This window comes from Trachypithecus francoisi, unplaced genomic scaffold, assembly GCF_009764315.1.
Source record: "Trachypithecus francoisi isolate TF-2019V2 unplaced genomic scaffold, Tfra_2.0 Lachesis_group3, whole genome shotgun sequence".
NCBI lineage: Eukaryota > Metazoa > Chordata > Mammalia > Primates > Cercopithecidae > Trachypithecus > Trachypithecus francoisi.
The window spans coordinates 140,181,208-140,203,070 of NW_022681468.1; the positions used below are offsets into that span (position 1 = coordinate 140,181,208).

At 41.1% G+C, this 21,863-nt stretch overlaps 1 protein-coding gene across 4 annotated transcripts in view; it reads left to right on the forward strand.

Annotated features, from left to right (window-relative positions):
* Nucleotides 1-21,863, forward strand: part of ATP8B4 (ATPase phospholipid transporting 8B4 (putative)) — a 270,644-nt gene that overhangs the window by 234,689 nt on the left and 14,092 nt on the right. For all 4 annotated transcript variants that reach the window (XM_033190153.1, XM_033190150.1, XM_033190152.1 and 1 more), the window contains 2 exons: nucleotides 17,089-17,172; nucleotides 19,963-20,208. In XM_033190153.1, coding sequence (XP_033046044.1) covers nucleotides 17,089-17,172; nucleotides 19,963-20,208 — 330 coding nt within the window. The remainder of the gene's footprint in view (nucleotides 1-17,088; nucleotides 17,173-19,962; nucleotides 20,209-21,863) is intronic.

A 21,863-nucleotide genomic window follows, 5' to 3' on the forward strand; every position in this document is an offset into this window, starting at 1 on the left:
TTTTCATAAATGCAAAACAAATGTTGAATAACCCCGTAATCTCCTTTCTCTTATTTCTCTACCAAAAGTTTCTTTTGGAATAAATTTACTATGGATAAGCCATGTCTTGGGGCCAACCCTGTCAAATCCCAGCATCATTCATAAGCACCTAAATATTCTTCCCTGTACCTCTCAGCAGATTGTTTGGAAGTAATCCTTTCTTCAGTTGAAAACATCTGACCAAATGTAAACAGATTGTGTTTTTTAAGACACAATGTTGACTTTCTAAAACACTAGTTTAATTATTTAATGAAGTGACATGTGCTATTTCTTTACTACATCAGTCTGTCTTTGGTGCCTGGTGGATTTTATCCAGGCAATTATTCTCTGATGAGAGCTCCAGTAGATTCCAGCCAGTGCCCCATCCTGGTAGGTGGGCTGGGGCAGATGTGTAGGCAAATCCAGCTGTGGTGTGCAAGGCTTCAAGAGGGCGGATGGGTGGGAGCATCACTGCCTGTGGGATGATGGCACTTAGGACATCTGTGATGGATGGTCATGTGATGTAGGCTGGGCTGTAGTTGGTTTATGGACTTTCCTCTGGTTAACTTCAGTATGCTGCTTATGTTGTGATTGGCTTGGGATATACAGTGAAAAGAACCCGCAGACCAGACTCCCTTTTGTTTCCTATATTGGGTGGAATTTCCTGGGAGAAGCAGTGGAAACAAAGAACAAAAAGTATGTATCTTGTTGAAACCTAGAATCTTTACTCTGGCTGAGAATTTCAGAGATACTGAGTCCGGTCCCTCGTTTTACAGAGGAGGAGTCTGATGCCCCAGGAGCTGAGGATCAGCGGTAGGCAAAGCTAGGACTGGAACCAAGTCTTCTGGGTCGCGCTTCAGTGCTCTGCCTACTCTACCTGATGATAAGTGACCTCTTGGGTTGTTATAAATTTGGAAAAGCTAATGGCTATATCCTTTTTTTTAAAAAACAAAACAAAACAAAACAAAACACCGTCTTCCCTAAACCCCTAATCAGCAAATGTTTGCTTTATTTGGAATCTAGAGGAGAAATGTCCAGAAACACTCAGTTCGATATGACTATGTGGAGGAAATGAGCCCTCTATTGAAAGAGACCTCATGTCTTGTGCGATGTGTCATAGCTTAGTGCTGTGGGAGGGACGGGCCTGTCCCTAGGCAAACTGTTTTGTAGAATCATCTGGAAGCTTGAGGACACCTTCTGCTGGCAAACACTCCAACTCAACTGCCACTGAGAAACAAATTAAATTAAATTTGTTCTAATGAGATTTCCAGCCAGATTTCTGCACCAGAGAGGTTTGGATAAAGGAGACTAAGTCTCTAAACTGAATCATGGATGCCTTTTAAGGACATGCCTTATCCCAATCTATTATTGAAACCCATCTGAGTTTTGTGGAGTTCACTGTGGGTTTGGAGTCACTATTTATACCTGTAACTTATTTTAAAAGCACCCTGTGCCCTCAGGACTTTTCATAAAGAGGAACTGTCCCCCACCAAGGATACAGCTAAATTTAAAAAAAATTAGTTGAGGTCCTATTTAGAAAATTCATGCTCAAAACTATGCAACTACTGGTACTATGTACTTGTGAGAGGATATTATCTGATAACAATTTATCATTGTCAGTGAGATACAGGGCTGTGTATGGTTTTTTTTTTCTTCAATTCTACTGTGATATGGAAGCAATTATCTTGTCAAGGCTGGAAAAACTTTAGTTCTGTCAAACAGTATAATAAAACAACAAAAAGCTTGGAAAGTGACATGAAAGAGTGCGTCTAATCTTAAGGCTTTGATGACTTCGTGGATTTGGTTACCTGTGAGCCCATCTCCACCTGGCATGGCAGCTCTGCTCCCCTTCACCTTCCAGATGTGCTCTGGGGAAAGTCCAGAACTGGACGAGTGTTCAGGCCTGGGTCACTCCTCCTGGATGCCGCGAGCTGGTTTTTACTAATTACACAAATCAATAACAGATGTGCTGAGGCTAAGCGCCTCATATTTATTCCACAGTGTGTTTTCTTTAAATGACAAATGTTTTTTAAGGCCCCCAAAAGGTCATTAGATAGGTTTTCTCTGCAACACATAGGAAAAGGGGGATACACATCTCCAAAGAGGTAGTAAGTTCATCTTGTTATTTGAACAAGGAGCTCGGCCAGTGGTCGAGCAGAAAGAGCAGAAAGCCCTTTGTAGCTGTTTGAGAACTTTATTAAGGTTTATTTAAATGTGTCATTCTATAAATCACAGGTTTTGTGTTCTCCAAGCCGTTTTTAGATTGTAATTTGTAGCTGGAGTATTTTTAACTATATAAAATGGTTGATAAGGCTGATAAATTGCTCCCATAAAGAAGGGAGCAAGGAGAAGCTTTCCTTAAATAGAAAAACAGTGAAGTTGGAAAAATGAACTCTCCTCCCTCTTTTTTTTCTGATCCATGAAGAGACACTTATAGGATTTTAAACAGACCTGTGACATCTTGCAGTAGCATGGCTTTTCTCTCTTGTTCAGAATATTGGAGATAGGGAACAAATATTTCGGAGGCAGAGGTGGCATGGCTTCCCCTGTGAGTACAGGCACCTTAGGGAAAAGAGTTTTTTGTGGGACTCCTTTCGTAGAAACAATCTGAGTCACCCAAAATCAGATTGTCAGCCTAGAAATCTGAAAAGAATCCTCACCCCTCAACCCCCACCCTCCCCTCTCTTCAGGGCATCTGGTCAACCTGTGTTGGGTGGGTTGGGAGGGAAGAAGAGGTGGTAGAATGCCTGAGCATGCTCGGAAGGGGAGAAACAGGGAGGTTGATCTGGGCTCATGTGCCCCTCTCAGCTAGTCCTAGTCACCAAAAGGGGGACTTAAAATTTTTCCAAGGGGATTTAAGGACTGCAAGAAGAAGTGGGGCATTTACTAGAATAGCTATTTGAGTAGCTACAGATCTCTTGCAAGGATTCTTGAACAGAAACCTGTTGTAGAAGAAACATTGCTTGACCGGGAGCAGTGGTTTATGCTTGTAATCCCAGTACTTTGGGAGGCCGAGGCAGGTGGATCACCTGAGGTCAGGAGTTCAAGACCAGCCTGGCCAACATGGTGAAACCGTGTCTCTACTAAAAATACAAAAGTTAGCCAGGCATGGTGGCAGGTGCCTGTAATCCCAGCTACTCGGGAGGCTGAGGCAGGAGAATTGCTTGAACCCAGGGGGTGGAGGTTGCAGTGAGCCGAGATCATGCCATTTCACTCCAACCTGGGCAAAAGAGTGAAACTCCATCTCAAAAAAACAAACAAAAAAAGATTGCTTGTAGCCTTAATTTCTGTGAAAGACCCTGAAGTCTAAACTGTGCTAAGCCAATGCCCATAATTGGCAAAGTTGGTTTCTAAGGTAAAGGACTCAGGTTAACACATTTTGGTAGATCCTGAGATAAAAACCATAATTAGAGTGAACAGTGAGTATTCATAAAGAAAGTAATTGTACCAAGGTACTAATTTTTCTTTAAATCTTGTTCTGATGTTATATTGATCTCATGGCTACCATAGTTTATTATAGAAATAAATATCTATGGTTGTCTCAATAAAGAATTCTATTTTTGTAAAAATATAATTAGCATGAAAATGTACCTTTTTATTTACTCATTAAACACATCGCTTGAAGCTTGCATGCTCCCCTGTCCTCCCTCCTTTCTTCCTTCCATCATATGGTGCTCACTTATTGAGCACTGTCTTTCAGGTGCTGTAGTGGCATTTACCTCATTTCATCGAATACTCACAGCCTCCCTATAATCCTGATTTTATAGCCGAGGAAACCAAGACTCAAAGAGATTGAGTATCCTACTCAAGTCCACACAGCTGTCTGCTGACTCCTTTACCCTTAAGACACCAGCTTCCTTTAATTGAGCAGGCGCTGAGTTTGGTTCTTGGGCCCCATAGGTGAGTTAGATTACCCGCTCTCAAGTAGCTCACAGTCTCGTGAGACGGGGCTGGGAACCAGCATATAAATAATTGTAAGTCAGTAGTTAAGAAGCAGTGAGGTATGGGGGCGTCATGGAACTACCAATGAGTGGTCCGGAAGCCAGTCACGGAGGTAGGGAGTGGCCAGGGCTCAGAAAGGCTTCCTGGAAGACCTGCCCACCCCCCCATCTCATGCTGACCCTTCCAGGATCAAACATATTGAAGCAGATGAGAAGTAAGAGGATGGGCATCCTAGCAGAGGGGACAACAGGAGGAAAGTTCCAGAAGTGAAGCATAGCTTGGGCAGGAACACAAGCCGTCAGGTATTTGGGGAGTAATTTGATATGGTGTGTTGGAGAGAGGGAGAAATCTCAGATTTCTGATTTGGATGCTGGGGTGGATGTAATGGTATCAGATACTGGTATAGGGAACCCAGGAGGGGCAACTGGTTAAGGTAATATGAGGATGAGCTCTCGTCTTGATATATTGAGTTTGAATCTATGGTGCATCTGTGGGAAAATGCCTAGTAGAAAGTTAAATATGTAGCATTTACTAAAAAGTTGTAAAATAATTAATTCAACAAGTATTTATAGAGCACCTATAGTCAACAAAAATAGAGTATCTACCAATGGCTAGATCCTGCTCTGGGCATTAAAATTGTAGTTGTGAGTAAATTTCTGTTTTCATGGAGATTATATTCTAGTGGGATGAAGACAGATAATAAAGAAAGAAATCAGTAAGATAATATCAGAATTGTTAAGAAAGAACTTGGTAATGTAAAAGGTCTCATTGAGAGGGTGAGGTGACACCGGAGCTGTGACCCAAGTGTTCAGAGAAACTTCCATGTGAATACCTTGGGATTAAAGTGTTCCAGGCAGAGGGCACAGCCAATGCAAATGTCCTGAGGCAGGAATGAGCCGATTAAGTTGGAGAAAGCCCATCAGCAAAGCCTCAGCTAGGTGAAGGAGGGTGAGAACGTTGGGAGGTGAAGTTGAAGAGGCTGGCAGGCAGGGGACCAGGAAGGGCTCTTAGGACATGATGAATAGGGAGTCTGGATTCATTCCAAGTAAAATGGAAAGCCGTTAGAGGGTTTTAAGCCAGGTCAATGCTAATGTTGTTATTTTAAATCAGTGGTCCTCTATCTTTTTGGTACCAGGGGATGGTTTGTTTCATGGAAGACAATTTTCCACAGACGGGGGGATGGTTTTGGAATAAGACTGTTCCACCACAGATCATCAGGCATAGAACTGGCATGCACAGTTCACAATAGGGTTCATGCTCCTGTGAGAATCTTATGCAGCTGCTCATCTGATAGGAGGTGGAGCTCAGGCTGGCTTGCCTGCCACTCACCTGCTGTGCTGCCTGGTTCATAACAGGCTATGGACTGTTATAGGCTGTTGGGGAGCCCTGTTTTAAATGCCAAAAAACAGCATATAAAATTGTGTTTATTGTATGCTCTCAATTACATTAAACAAGGTGAGGGAAAAAGCCTTCAAGGAAACTTTCTTTTTTCTTTGGAGACAGAGTTTAACTTCTGTCACCAAGGCTAGAGTACAATGGTGTGATCTCGGCTCACTTCAGCCTGTGCCTCCCATGTTCAAGTGATTCTCCTGCCTCAGCCTCCCGAGTAGCCGGGACCACAGGTGCACACCACCACAACCAGCCAATTTTTTGTATTTTTGGTAGAGAGGTTTTCACCATGTTGCCAAGGCTGGTCTTGAACTCCTGAGCTCAAGTGATCCACTAGCCTCGACCCCCGAAAGTGTTGGGATTACAAGTGTGAGCCACCATGCCAGGCCAAGGAAACTTTCCAAATGACACCACTGATTGAGAGAGGTGGTTTCATGCAGTGGTCAATGTTGCGGGCATTGAAGTTCATAGGCTTGGAGTTGGCTCTGACACTTGCTTGGCTGGCAGTTCTCAAACTTTGTGATCTCAGGACCCCACTCTCAATATTTATCATCTTAGGAATGAAAATGAAGAAAAAAATCTAAATACTTTTATTAATTTGTTAAAAAATGGTGAACCCAGGACATGTTTACAAAAGTAACATTTTTAAGAAAAATGCTTATATTTTCTGAAACAAAAACAAGTTAATGAGAAGAATGCCATTGTTTCACACTTTTGTAAAACTAGTTAACATAATAGAAAACACCTGGGTTCTCATAGCACCTGCATTCAGCCAGCTGTGATGTCACATATCGTATACACTTAGGAGAGAATGGGGGGAAAGGGTAAATACATAACTTTTTGTATTATTGTGAAAATAGTTTTGACATTATGGATCCCCTAAAAGGTTCTGAACTATACTTGGAAAACCTTTTTTTCCCTTTGTGTTTTAAAAAATATAATTAAAAAGTTGTGGGTACATAGTAGGTGTATGTATTTATTGGGTACATGAGATATTTTGTTTTTTTTTTTTTTGAGTTTTTAGAGATTTTATTTTTTGTTATTTTTTAATTTATTTTTATTATACTTTAAGTTCTAGGGTACATGTGCATAATGTGCAGGTTTGTTACATATGTATACTTGTGCCATGTTGGTGTGCTGCACCCATCAACTTGTCAGCACCCATCAATTCATCATTTATATCAGGTATAACTCCCAATGCAATCCCTCCCCCCTCCTCCCTCCCCATGATAGGCCCCAGTGTGTGATGTTCCCCTTCTCGAGTCCAAGTGATCTCATTGTTCAGTTCCCACCTATGAGTGAGAACATGCGGTGTTTTGTTTTCAGTTCTTGTGACAGTTTGCTAAGAATGATGGTTTCCAGCTGTATCCATGTCCCTACAAAGGATGCAAACTCATCCTTTTTTATGGCTGCATAATATTCCATGGTGTATATGTGCCACATTTTCTTAATCCAGTCTGTCACAGATGGACATTTGGGTTGATTCCAAGTCTTTGCTATTGTGAATAGTGCCGCAATAAACATACGTGTGCATGTGTCTTTGTAGTAGAATACTTTATAATCCTTTGGGTATATACCCAGTAGTGGGATGGCTGGGTCATATGGTACATCTAGTTCTAGATCCTTGAGGAATTGCCATACTGTTTTCCATAATGGTTGAACTCCTTTACAGTCCCACCAACAGTGTAAAAGTGTTCCTATTTCTCCACATCCTCTCCAGCACCTGTTGTTTCCTGACTTTTAATGATTGCCATTCTAACTGGTTGAGATGGTATCTCATTGTGGTTTTGATTTGCATTTCTCTGATGGCCAGTGATGATGAGCATTTTTTCATGTGTCTGTGGCTGTCTGAATGTCTTCTTTTGAGAAATGTCTGTTCATATCCTTTGCCCACTTTTTGATGGGGGGGGGTTGTTTGTTTTTTTCTTGTATATTTGTTGAGTTCTTTGTAGATTCTGGATATTAGCCCTTTGTCAGATGAGTAGATTGCAAAAATTTTCTCCCATTCTGTAGGTTGCCTGTTCACTCTGATGGTAGTTTCTTTTGCTGTGCAGAAGCTCTTTAGTTTAATTAGATCCATTTGTCAATTTTGGCTTTTGCTGCCATTGCTTTTGGTGTTTTAGACATGAAGTCCTTGCCCATGCCTATGTCCTGAATGGTACTACCTAGATTTTCTTCTAGGTTTTTATGGTATTAGGTCTAACATTTAAGTCTCTAATCCATCTTGAATTAATTTTCATATAAGGAGTAAGGAAAGGATCCAGTTTCAGCTTTCTACTTATGGCTAGCCAATTTTCCCAGCACCATTTATTAAATAGGGAATCCTTTCCCCATTTCTTGTTTCTCTCAGGTTTGTCAAAGATCAGATGGCTGTAGATGTGTGGTATTATTTTGAGGACTCTGTTCTGTTCCATTGGTCTATATCTCTGTTTTGGTACCAGTACCATGCTGTTTTGGTTACTGTAGCCTCGTAGTATAGTTTGAAGTCAGGTAGCATGATGCCTCCAGCTTTGTCCTTTTGACTTAGGATTGTCTTGGCAATGCGGGCTCTTTTTTGTTCCATATGAACTTTAAAGCAGTTTTTTCCAATTCTGTGAAGAAAGTCATTGGTAGCTTGATGGGGATGGCATTGAATCTATAAATCACCTTGGGCAGTATGGCCATTTTCATGATATTGATTCTTCTATCCATGAGCATGGTATGTTCTTCCATTTGTTTGTGTCCTCTTTTATTTCACTGAGCAGTGGTTTGTAGTTCTCCTTGAAGAGGTCCTTGACATCCCTTGTAAGTTGGATTCCTAGGTATTTATTCTCTTTGAAGCAATTGTGAATGGAAGTTCATTCCTGATTTGGCTCTCTGTTTGTCTGTTACTGGTGTATAAGAATGCTTGTGATTTTTGCACATTAATTTTGTATCCTGAGACTTTGCTGAAGTTTCTTATCAGCTTAAGGAGATTTTGGGCTGAGACAATGGGGTTTTCTAATATACAATCATGTCATCTGCAAACAGGGACAATTTGACTTCTTCTTTTCCTAACTGAATACCCTTGATTTCTTTCTCTTGCCTGATTGCCCTAGCCAGAACTTCCAACACTATGTTGAATAGGAGTGGTGAGAGAGGGCATCCCTGTCTTGTGCCAGTTTTCAAAGGGGATTTTTCCAGTTTTTGCCCATTCAGTATGATATTAGCTGTGGGTTTGTCATAAATAGTTCTTATTATTTTGAGGTACGTTCCATCAATACCGAATTATTGAGCGTTTTAGCATGAAGGGCTGTTGAATTTGGTCAAAAGCTTTTCTGCATCTATTGAGATAATCATGTGGTTCTTGTCTTTGGTTCTGTTTATATGCTGGATTACGTTTATTGATTTGCGAATGTTGAACCAGCCTTGCATCCCAGGGATGAAGCCCACTTGATCATGGTGGATAAGCTTTTTGATGTGCTGCTGAATCCGGTTTGCCAGTATTTTATTGAGGATTTTTGCATCGATGTTCATCAGGGATAATGGTCTAAAATTCTCTTTTTTGTGTTGTGTCTCTGCCAGGCTTTGGTATCAGGATGATGTTGGCCTCATAAAAAGAGTTAGGGAGGATTCCCTCTTTTTCTATTGATTGGAATAGTTTCAGAAGGAATGGTACCAGCTCCTCCTTGTACCTCTGGTAGAATTCAGCTGTGAATCATCTGGTCCTGGACTTTTTTGGTGGGTATAGGCTATTAATTATTGCCTCAATTTCAGAGCCTGCTATTGGTCTATGGATTCAACTCTTTCTTCCTTGGTTAGTCTTGGAAGAGTGTAAGTGTCCAGGAAATTATCCATTTCTTCTAGATTTTCTAGTTGATTTGCGTAGAGGTGTTTATAGTATTCTCTGATGGTAGTTTGTATTTCTGTGGGGTCGGTGGTGATATCCCCTTTATCATTTTTTATTGCATCTATTTGATCCTCTCTCTTTTCTTCTTTATTAGTCTTGCTAGTGGTCTGTCAATTTTGTTGATCTTTTCAAAAAACAACTCCTGGATTCATGATTTTTTGGAGGGTTTTTTGTGTCTCTATCTCCTTCAGTTCTGCTCTGATCTTAGTTATTTCTTGCCTTCTGCTAGCTTTTGAATGTGTTTGCTCTTGCCTCTCTAGTTCTTTTAATTGCAATGGTAGAGTGTCAATTTTAGATCTTTCCTGCTTTCTCTTGTGGGCATTTAGCGCTATAAATTTCCCTCTACACACTGCTTTAACTGTGTCCCAGAGATTCTGGTATGTTGTATCTTTGTTCTCATTGGTTTCAAAGAACATCTTTATTTCTGCTTTCATTTCGTTATGTACCCAGTAGCATCAGGAACAGGTTGTTCAGTTTCCATGTAGTGAGTGGTTTGATTGAGTTTCTTAGTCCTGAGTTCTAGTTTGATTGCACTGTGGTCTGAGAGACAGTTTGTTATAATTTCTGTTCTTTTACATTTGCTGAGGAGTGCTTTACTTCCAATTATGTGGTCAATTTTGGAATAAGTGTGATGTGGTGCTTAGAAGAATGTATATTCTGTTGATTTGGGGTGGAGAGTTCTATAGGTGTCTATTAGGTCCGCTTGGTGCAGAGATGAGTTCAATTCCTGGATATCCTTGTTAACTTTCTGTCTCGTTGATCTGTCTAATGTTGACAGTGTAGTGTTGAAGTCTCCCATTATTATTGTATGGGAGTCTAAGTCTCTTTGTAAGTCTCTAAGGACTTGCTCTATGAATCTGGGTGCTCCTGTATTGGGTGCATACATATTTAGGATAGTTAGCTCTTTCTGTTGAATTGATCCCTTTACCATTATGTAATGGCCTTCTTGTCTCTTTTGATCTTTGATGGTTTAAAGTCTGTTTTATCAGAGACTAGGATTGCAACCCCTACTATTTTTTGTTCTCCATTTGCTTGATAGATCTTCCTCCATCCCTTTATTTTGAGCCTATGTATGTCTCTGCATGTGAGATGGGTCTCCTGAATACAGCAGACTGATGGGTCTTGACTCTTTATCCAGTTTGCCAGTCTGTGTCTTTTAATTGGAGCATTTAGTCCATTTACAGTTAAGGTTAATATTGTTATGTGTGAACTTGATCCTGCCATTATAATATTAACTGGTTATTCTGCTCGTTAGTTGATGCAGTTTCTTTCTAGCCTCAATGGTCTTTACATTTTGGCATGTTTTTGCAATGGCTGGTACCGGTTGTTACTTTCCATGTTTAGTGCTTCCTTCAGGGTCTCTTGTAAGGCAGGCCTGGTGGTGACAAAATCTCTAAACATTTGCTTATCTGTAAAGGATTTTATTTCTCCTTCACTGATGAAACTTAGTTTGGCTGGATATGAAATTCTGGGTTTAAAATTCTTTTCTTTAAGAACATTGAATATTGGCCCCCACTCCCTTCTGGCTTTTAGAGTTTCTGCTGAGAGATCTGCTCTTAGTCTGATGGGCTTCCCTTTGTGGGTAACCCGACCTTTCTCTCTTGCTGTCCTTAAGATTTTTTCCTTCATTTCAACTTTGGTGAATCTGGCAATTATGTGTCTTGGAGTTGCTCTTCTGGAGGAGTATCTTTGTGGCATTCTCTGTATTTCCTGAATTTGAATGTTGGCCTGCCCTACGAGGTTGGGGAAGTTCTCCTGGATGATATCCTGAAGAGTGTTTTCCAACTTGGTTCCATTTTCCCCCTCACTTTCAGGCCACCCCAATCAGACGTAGATTTGGTCTTTTTACATAATCCCATACTTCTTGCAGGCTTTGTTCATTTCTTTTTCTTCTTTTTTCTTTTGGTTTCTCTTCTCGCTTCATTTCATTCATTTGATCCTCAATCGCTGATACTCTTTCTTCCAGTTGATCGAGTTGGTTACTGAAGCTTGTGCATTTGTCACGTATTTCTCGTGTCATGGTTTTCATCTCTGTCATTTCGTTTATGACTTCTCTGCATTAATTAGTCTAGCTGTCAATTCTTCCACTCTTTTTTCAAGATTTTTAGTTTCTTTGCGCTGGGTACGTATTCCTCCTTTAGCTCTGAGAAGTTTGATGGACTGAAGCCTTCTTCTCTCATCTCGTCAAAGTCATTCTCTGACCAGCTTTGATCTGTTGCTGGTGATGGGCTGCGCTCCTTTGCAGGGGGAGATGCGCTCTTATTTTTTGAATTTCCAGCTTTTCTGCCTGCTTTTTTCCCATCTTTGTGGTTTTATCTGTCTCTGGTCTTTGATGATGGTGACGTACTGATGGGGTTTTGGTATAGGTGTCCTTCCTGTTTGATAGTTTTCCTTCTGACAGTCAGGACCCTCAGCTGTAGGTCTGTTGGAGATTGCTTGAGGTCCACTCCAGACCCTGCTTGCCTGGGTATCAGCAGCAGAGGTTGCAGAAGATAGAATATTGCTGAACAGCGAGTGTACCTGTTTGATTCTTACTTTGGAAGCTTCCTCTCAGGGGTGTACTCCACCCTGTGAGGTGTGGGGTGTCAGACTGCCCCTGGTGGGGGATGTTTCCCAGTTAGGCTACTCAGGGGTCAGGGACCCACTTGAGCAGGCAGTCTCTGTCCCTTCTCAGATCTCAGCCTCCATGTGGGGAGATCCACTGCTCTCTTCAAAGCTGTCAGACAGAGTCGTTTGCGTCTGCAGAGGTTCTGCTGCTTTTTTGTTGTTGTTTTTTATCTGTGCCCTGTCCCCAGAGGTGGAGTCTACAGAGACAGGCAGATTTCCTTGAGCTGCTGTGAGCTCCACCCAGTTCGAGCTTCCCAGCGGCTTTGTTTACCTACTTAAGCCTCAGCAATGGCGGGTGCCCCTCCCCCAGCCTCGCTGCTGCCGTTTTGGTTAGATCGCAGACTGCTGTGTTAGCAATGAGGGAGGCTCCGTGGCAGTGGGACCCTCCCGGCCAGGTGTGGGATATATTCTCCTGGTGTGCCCGTTTGCTTAAAGCGCAGTATTGGGGTGGGAGTTACCTGATTTTCCAGATGTTGTGTGTTTCAGTTCCCCTGGCTAGGAAAAGGGATTCCCTTCCCCCTTGCGCTTCCCAGGTGAGGCGATGCCTCGCCCTGCTTCAGCTCTCGCTGGTTGGGCTGCAGCAGCTGACCAGCACCGATTGCCCAGCACTCCCTAGTGAGATGACCCCAGTACCTCAGTTGAAAATGCAGAAATCACCGGTCTTCTGTGTCGCTCGCGCTGGGAGTTGGAGACTGGAGCTGTTCCTATTCGGCCATCTTGCTCTGCCCCGAGATATTTTGATACAGGCATGCAATGTGAAATAAGCACATCCTGGAGAAAACCTTTGCATTTAAGGTATGATATTGAGCCATCTCCTAACCTTGATAGCCCTCAGTTTTCCCATTTATAAACTGAGAACTATTAACAGCACCTACCTCATGGGGTTGTTCAAATTTAATGAGCTGCTATATGTAAAGCACTTAAAATGGCACAGAGTAGATGTTTAATAAATATCAGCTATTTTTTTCTTTTTGTTATTGTGACACTGATTTCCGAGAATTTGCAGAAACTCATTGAAACCTTATTCTGATTTTTCCTTCCTGTCCTCTCTTGCTCCAGTTGTGAAATGAGGCTTCAAATCTGTGCACCAGTTGACAAATGCTGATAGTTGTCAAATAAGTGTAGCTTGTAGCTTATAATACAAGCCTGTTTGTGATGATGAGGGCACACTATGCCAGACTCAGCTGTCCACAGTTGAGTGTGCCATAATTTCTCAGATTCTTTCTCTCTTCTTAATAGCTGAAACTGTCAGATGCCATCATCAATGAGTTGAAGATTTGTGTCAGCTGCTCTGATTTAAAAAAAAAAGAAAAGAAAGTGAGTGTAATTCCCAATCTTGGTGTCACATTGGAATTACCTGGGAAAAATTTAAAATGACCAAAACTTAGATCCTTCTCCCAGAGATACTGATTTAACTGGCCTGGGGTGTGGCCTGGGCATCAGGATTTTTGGTATCTTCCTACTTTCTGAAGTCTCACTGGGCTATAACTATAAAATAAGTTCACATGTTTAATTTTTAATTTTTTTATCATTTGTAAAGTTTAACAAATATATTAAAAAGTATATAAATATCAGCTTAAATTGTTATGAAATGAACACCCATGTACCATGATCCACTGCGAGAAATATAACATTTCTTTTTTTTTTTTTTTTTTTTTGAGACGGAGTCTTGCTCTGCCGCCCAGGCTGGAGTGCAGTGGCTGGCTCTCAGCTCACTGCAAGCTCCGCCTCCCGGGTTCACGCCATTCTCCTGTCTCAGCCTCCCGAGTAGCTGGGACTACAGGCGCCCGCCTCGTCGCCCGGCTAGTTTTTTGTATTTTTTAGTAGAGACGGGGTTTCGCCGTATTAGCCAGGATGGTCTCGATCTCCTGACCTCGTGATCCGCCCGTCTCGGCCTCCCAAAGTGCTGGGATTACAGGCTTGAGCCACCGCGCCCGGCCGAGAAATATAACATTTCTAAACACTCAAGAGCTACCCGACTTTTCCTCGAGACCTCTTTTCCGATCCTCTAGAGGTAACCATTACCCTGCCATCTTACAGTCACGTTTCTCCTGTTTTATAATATTATCATATGACTAGGAGTTCCAAAACAACATAGGAGTAGATTTTCATACTTTCGCACTGTATTTAAATGCAATTATGCCTTTGTATCTGGCTTCTTTTGCTCAATATTATATGTAGTTTTTATTCATTTATGTTTTTGGATATAGTTATAATTCTTTGCTTTTCATTATTCTACAGTATTCTGTTGTATCGATACGTGATAATATCTTTATCCCACGCTTGAAAGATGTTTTGGTTGTTTTTGTTTGGGGACTATTACGACCAGTAACTGCTATGAGTACTTTTATGTGTATCCCGCTGCACCAAGATAGACATTTGTGAACGTATGTATCTAGAAGTAGGGTTGGACACATTCACTCATCAGAAGGGAGATACAGAGGCTGAGCTGCAGTTTTGGTAGACTCTTGAGGATAGATAGGAATTGGATACTGGGACCCTGTCACAACTGCTGCTCTGGGCTGGGACCCTGTAGGGTCACACTGCTCTGAACCATGTACCTTGGGAGTGTTGATTATCTACAGGGGGCAATTCACAGACTGAGCTGTGCCTTCAGTAGTTTCCTGGGCTGAAGGGAGAAGGTTCAGTGCCCATCAAGGGTAGAGATCATGATGAAACCCTTCCTACTCTGGGCTGGGACCCAAAGGCAGCCTCCCAGCAGTGAGGTCACAGACTCTGTCATAGCAGGACAGTTGGCTAACCCAGAAAATATCAGGCCTTCATTCTATCCTCAACAGCTGGTATAAGGAAATAAACATAGAGTCTGGAGAAGAATAGCATTATCCTAGGCCTCGAGATAGTTATTAAGTTCTAATTCTCTTCTTGATCTTGACCAGTCATTCCCCACTGTCTTGTTAGTTCACTGATACTTTGATGAAGATGCTTTTGTTTTTTCTCAACTTTTTTCGTTATCTTCAGCAGGAGGTTTGGTATGAATCAATTATTATGGTATGTGCCCCCTATCCTGTATGATAAATTCAGGCTTCTTTCAGATACCTCTGCTAAATACCCAAGAGGGTTCCAGGGAGTGCCAGCCAGCTTTTCCAGTCTGTTCTCGTGGTTGCCTGACTAGTGGACTACTGCCCTGCCCTTCTGCAAGTTCTCTCATGCCACGTTGAGTGCATTATCCTTCAGGTGGCGTCTGCTGTCTTGTACCACTTTGCTCCCGCATGGACCTAGGCTATGGTATCTTGGAACTGGCCCATACTGATTCACAAGAACTGATTGTTAAATCTTCAGGAATTTTGTGAGCCAGTGGTTAAATACAGCCATTATTAAAAGTTATATTATGTAAATGTACAATTTAAGTTATATTAAAAACAAAAGACAGTTAATATACTCAAAATGCATCCCTTCCTAATTATTTTCCCATGTTTTACTGTTTATGCTCTTGAGATTATATTGGGTCTGTATTGTAGAAATACTGTATAATGGTGAATATGTCTCAACTCCACATTCAGTGGCATCACTGCTTGAAATCAATCATAGAGGAATATTTACACCATGGAAATTGGCAAATGCTACAAATCAAGGCTTTTTTTTTTTTTTTTTTTAGTCTGTTGTTAAACATTTATCAGCATGCCATTGGATATAGTCCCTCTTTCTAAATCCTTACAGCTGGGTTTAGGCCAGATGATGAAAATAGGAATCAGAGAGTAACAAAGGGGAGTTACCATGCAGAGAACTTAAAATTCGTTATTAGAAACGGTTCCTCTGAGTAACCGCTTTCCCACTTCCACTTTGTCTTCAGTTTCTTCTCCGCATAGCATCCAGAGTGATCCTGTTAAAATGTAAATAAGACCAGGTTGCTCTTTTGCTTAAAGTCCTCTGATGTCTTCTACTTTCTCTTAGGTAATAAGCCATGTTTAGTTACATAGGATTGTTCTTCTTACCTCCTGACATCCATTATTCTTTCTACAGGTCACTCTGCTCCACCCAACCAGCCCACCTTGCTGTTCTCTGAGCGCAGTGGATGCTTTCTTGCCTTAGGATTGTTTCACGGGGCCTACTTGCAGTATGGCATGCTGCATGTCCCAGCATTTCCAACTGTTTCAGAAAGCTGCATGTTAGACCCATTTCCCTCAGATCTTATCTCAAATTCACTTCTCAGTGAGACTTTCTCCAGTCGCTGTATTACAATTGCAGCCCTCCCGCATTCCCTATCCCCTTTCCTCTCTAGCACTTACTACCTTCTAACTAATTTACTCACTCAGTCCTCCTGCTCTCTGTAAATTTGATCTTGTTTATTGTCTTTCCCCTCCCTTTGCATTAGAATGTACATTTCGTGAGGAATTTTTATTTGATTGATCATGCTGAATTATCATTGACTACAACTTAATACTTAGCACATAGCAGTTTATCAGTAAATATTGAATGAATGAATAAGTGAATGAATGATGGAGTGGTAAAAGGGGCATTGGTTAGCAGCTGAAGCCCTGGATTTTAATTTTTGCTTTTGTCTGTAATAAGCTCTGTAACTGAAAGGTTCTGTTTCCACATCTGTGTGTACTCATTGGCAAAATGGGGATATATGCCTGCTCCACATGCCTCATTGACTTTTAGTGAGGCCCATGCAGGGAATTCTTGTGTAATTACTCTACAAAGGTGTGAGGGGATATGTTTATTGTTTTGCTTGTTTATGCCCAGTATAGTGAGCATGTAGCTTCATGCCCATCTTACTTTAAACCACTCCCCCGCAAAAACCTCTCCATTTTAAAACAGGATAGAAATAACAGGCTCATTACTATATTTGAAGATTTAGTGAATTACTATATCTGAAGATTTTAGTGAATCCTTTGTTTACCACTTAGGTCAGATAATTGGACTCATTAGAAGCCACTGAAAGCCTGGAGAATGAGATAGCCACCCACCACAAGGTCGGGGGCTCATACGTGTCCCGCACTGTGTTAGGGGTACTGCATGTATTATTTTGTCCTCACCGCCATGCTGCAGGAAGGGTATACACCACTTTAGAGATAAAGAAATTGCTATTTAGAGAGATCTAGTATCCCATTATGGCAGCAGAGCTGATAAGAGGCAGGTCTGGGAGAGAACTCATATTTGTCTGATTCCAAAAGTCAACTCCCACTTACCTCAGAAAACCTGGTTATTTAACCTAAATGTGAATATTTTCACTACTTAAACGTGAATATTCTCACTACTATGGATGGTCTTTCTCATTTATATGTTATATTTCTTTTCAGACTGTTTATGACCAGTGGTTCATCACCCTTTTTAACATTGTTTACACATCACTGCCTGTTTTAGCCATGGGGATTTTTGACCAGGTATGTTTTTTCCATCTTGATAACTTAGTTTCTCTTTTATGCCTTTTGGTTTTTTGTGGGTTCTAAGTAGAAGACACAATTCTAAGTAGAAGCCTTAGGAATGCAGTTGTTTTAGTTGCTTTTGTTTGGATCACAAATGCTTTCAGGTCCACTGTGCCTTCCTCACCCTTGAACCCTAGCTTCCCCAAAAGCATTATTTGATAAAAGTTGATTACTCCCCTTTTAGAGATTCATATGCCATATATTGCTCTAAAGGTTCTAGAAGTGCTGTACGAAGTAATCTCTTTAACTTCATTTTAACCCAGCATTTCCCAAACTTCTATGACTGTACTTTACTTTTTTTTGCTTTCATATAGCACCTATTAATTAATATGTCTTGGAACTAGTGTGTGTGGTTCACATACAGGGAAATGCTGCCTTAGCCTCTGAGAGCTTATAAAGAACCATGCAATGATAGAAAATCATGGAGCTAGGTTGGAACACAGGGGGCTAACATCTGCAGTGAGACTTCCTTGTTACACACAGCTCAGAACAGGAGCCACAGACCAGAAGAGCAGTCTACCAGTGGGAGAGGAGGACGAGAAGCCCCATAGCCATGGAAAGAAAAAGCATGGATTTCTTTTGTCCCAGCATCAAAGTGCTTGAGTGGGGAGAAAGGAGAGGATCAATTACAAAAATGGTAGATCCTTGGCATACTCAGAGCCTTGGAAGGGACTTCCTGGAAAGGGGAAAAAGTCTGGCTGCCTGTGGGGAAGTGAAAGACTAGCCAGTGGAATTTCCATGGCACAATTAGAGTGTCTTATTTTTAAAAAGGATTTTTGTTTTTTAAAAAAAGTATTTTTAAGGGGACCAGATTTTCTCCAGGCTGTTGTTAGACCTGTTTGCTAGGCTTCATTTTCTGGCCCAAAGCCGTCTATTGCAAAATATAAATCTTCACATTATGAGCTCACTCCAGTCTCCCATTCGGCTGGATTTGTTGTCAGTTGTAGTCTCTCTTCTCATACGTAAAAAGGGCAGTTTGCGAAAGGCATATTTTGTGGAATTATACAAAAAGTAATGAACTTCTGCAGACCTTAGATGTAAAGGATTAAGCACATTCATTTCTCAGTGCCCATGTTTACAAAGTGTTTCTTTTCTTGGAGCTTTGTAGCTGCCCAGAATGTGGAATAAAATAATAAAAATAAAGCAGTTTCTGGGAAAAGATGGTTGTTGTGCAATTCAAAAAAAAAAATATAATAAGGCTTCCTATTACCATCAAGTTGAGTGTCTGCTCCTCTCCTTTCCTGCTTTGTCAACCTTGGCCCTTAAACAGATCACACGATTATGGAATGCTATGCCGGACAGGCCTCAGCAATCGTCAACAGATCTGCTCATTTTTTAAGGCAGATACCAAGCCTTGGAGGGTCATTTCCCTAAAGCCACACAGCCAATAAGTGACACAGCTAAGCCTAGAACCAGGCCTCTTAACTTTGAGGTTGCTACATTATTGCTGTTGTTATTATCATTATTTTATTAATTGTTATTTATAGAAGCATCTGGCATATTTATTACTTGTGATGTGGCAAGGACTCTACTAAATACTTTACATACTGGTTTAATCATGGCGATAGTTCCATGAGGGAGGTGGTGGTGTTTGCATTTCTGGGCATGAGGAAACTAAGGTTCAGGTGGATTAAGTAACAGGTTTAAGATAACACACCAGCTAAACCCGTTACCAGGGATTGAGCTCATGACTGTCTTGTTTCAAAGCCTGCGCACGTAACTCTCAGTCACTGAACTAGGGGAGCAAGCATCCAAAAGCATCTCAAAACAGTACTTTCTAAAGAGAATATGCCAGTGTTTTTCCATGGGACTCTGGAGAGACCTGGGCTATCCCACAAGCAGGAAAGGGAATGTTCTTCTCCCGCAATAGTTCACCACCTGTGTTGCTTCCACTTTGCCACTTCTCCTCCACCTGTGGTCCTCTGCTGTTCCTGGTGGTTTTTTGGCATTTGGCTCTGGTGCTCACTGTGGTTATCAGTATTACTTTGGAGATGGCTGGAAATGCAGTCTTGGACCCTCAGCCCTACTGAATCACAATCTGTTTCCCAGGCGATTTGTGTGCACATTGGGTTTGAGAAGCATTTAGTTTCTCTTGGGACCTGGTTGGTGTCAAACCTTCTCATTCTGTCTATATTATTTCTTTGTCCTGAACACCTGGTAACTGCTGTTAAAATTCTCACTGGGTAGGATCCTCATCCCAGCCTCCTTCTCACCTGGAATCCCAAATGCAGTTTCCCCTTTTCTCTGCTCTCTTCCTCCTGTACACTTCCCTCCAAAGTCATGAGCTCTGATTTGACCGTTCTGACTCCACAGCTCTCTGCTGTCATCTCCTGGTCACTACCACTCACTACCTTGGCAAGTAACTTCTGGGGCCCATTGGCTGCCCATGATGTGCTGGAATTCTGGGAGCATGAATGCTTCTGACAGCCTGCAGGAGAGTGTAGGAAAGAAACTTCAATTTGAAGCCAAATAGCTAGGCTCAAATCAAACCCTGGTTCTGCTACTTACGAGCTGTGTTACCTCTCATGAATCTCTCTTGGAGACTCAAGCTCCTTCTCTGTAGAGATCATTTTATTATCTTCTGGTTTATTGTGGGAATACAAACAAGATAATGTCCTGTTCTGGCCCAGTGAGTAGTGCATATTAGGACATGTTTAAACAGGCATTTGCTATTTCTGAAGATAGGGAATACAAGGCCTCTCTGACTCTTTTTAATCCTTCTCCACTGAAATTACACTCTGTTTACAGGATGTGAGTGACCAGAACAGCATGGACTGTCCCCAGCTCTATGAACCAGGACAGCTGAATCTACTTTTTAACAAGCGTAAATTTTTCATTTGCGTGCTACATGGAATCTACACCTCATTAGCCCTTTTCTTCATCCCCTATGGGGCCTTTTACAACGTGGCTGGAGAAGATGGGCAACATATTGCTGATTACCAGTCCTTTGCAGTTACCATGGCCACATCTTTGGTCATTGTGGTCAGTGTGCAGGTAACACTGTTGGTGTAAGCACCTTAACATGATGGGTTTACAACTTTAAAAATTCTGTTTCATTGTTGATTGATTTTGTGTACTTGTTGGAGGGAAATAATCCTAAAGGAATCCTGGGGTTTTCTTTTTAAGTACACACTTTGAGATGAAAACAGGAAGCTTGAACATCAATTACCAGATGAGGAGAATTAGCATTAGGTGTCTGTAACCTCCATGTTAGTAGAAACCTCACAACGTGTCACTTCTTCGGGTTGTGCATTGTATGTAAAGAGAAATGATTATAATATTATTTCCTTCCTGTATTGGAAGAAAAAAAATTCCAGTAACAGAAAGAGAAACTTTCCCATGATTTCTTTAAGACTTAATAACTGCCAGGTTTTAAAATGAGATCTAAGGTTTGGCAATACATTTCTATGGAGTTATTCAAGAGGTTCGATGCTATATCTGTGGCGTATCTGAATCTCACACTCAGAGAAGCTCTTCTGGTGGGGATGATTTTTTTGAGGCTCCATTGACTTTCTTTCATCTTGAGTTGTGTCTCTATTTCCTTTTTAATGCGAATGGTGGTCAGTGCCATTAGACAATGAGTTAGAGTTCACAAAAGCTTCTATTTTTATTTCTTGAGAAGAGGTCTTGCTATGTTGCCCAAGCTTGTCTGGAACTCTTGGACATAAGCAATTCCTCACCTTGGCCTCTCAAGTAGCTGAGATTATAGGTATGTATCACCACACATAGTTAGAAAAACTTTTCCTCTATTACAATCTGTAGCTCTGGGTAGGTACAGCAAGCTATGTGACCTCTGTTTTATTTTGTTGTATTTTGATTACTGAGCAAACTGTTAATAATTAGGTGATCTTCTCTTTGTCATGAGGGTACATTTCCAATGCTCTGGATTCTCCTTCCGTAGAGAGGACCGTGGTGGGGTGTACAGGGACATCTTTTTAGTGGTAATAGCTGATTCACCTCTGGATCAGGCCTGTTCCTTGGTACTCCAAGAGATTATTTGAAAGGTAGTAACTGAAATAAAAAGCCACTATCTGAAGAAAAAGCAAATAGAAATCATTCTTCATACTGTCCTTAACATGCTGTTTATAAGTAAGGATAATAAATTACCTGGAAGAGTCATTGTAGGTATGACATGTAACAAGCATTACATGTTTGTGTGTATGTGTGTGTGCATGTATGCATGTGTGTGTGTGTGTGTTTGTGTGTGAGAAACTGATATTCACAATTAACCCTACAATTTTTGGTTAACTTAATCTTTCTAATTTTAGAGAAATCCTGCTGCTATGCCCATGCATCTTTTTCTCTTTTTTCTTTTTGCTTGCCTGTAATTTGTTTTATGTGCTATTACAGTAGTGCCAGTGCCATGTTTTTATATTAACTTTATGTTTAGAAGCTGTTTTTCTCATAAATCATACAGTTCTTCTTCCAGTTGAATGTTGAAATTACATTTCTACTTTCTCACAAGTTGAGAACCCACAGAAACTCTCACATTTTAAAAACGTTGCTCAGTCACAAAAAAATTACAGAATTTCAAAAGCTTATTTTAAAAGCTTCAAGTGACTTCTTGTTGCTTGAAGTTTTTAAGATAAACTTTTGAAATTTCTCACCCTTGATTATCCAAGTTTTATAAGAATGATACAGAATGATGT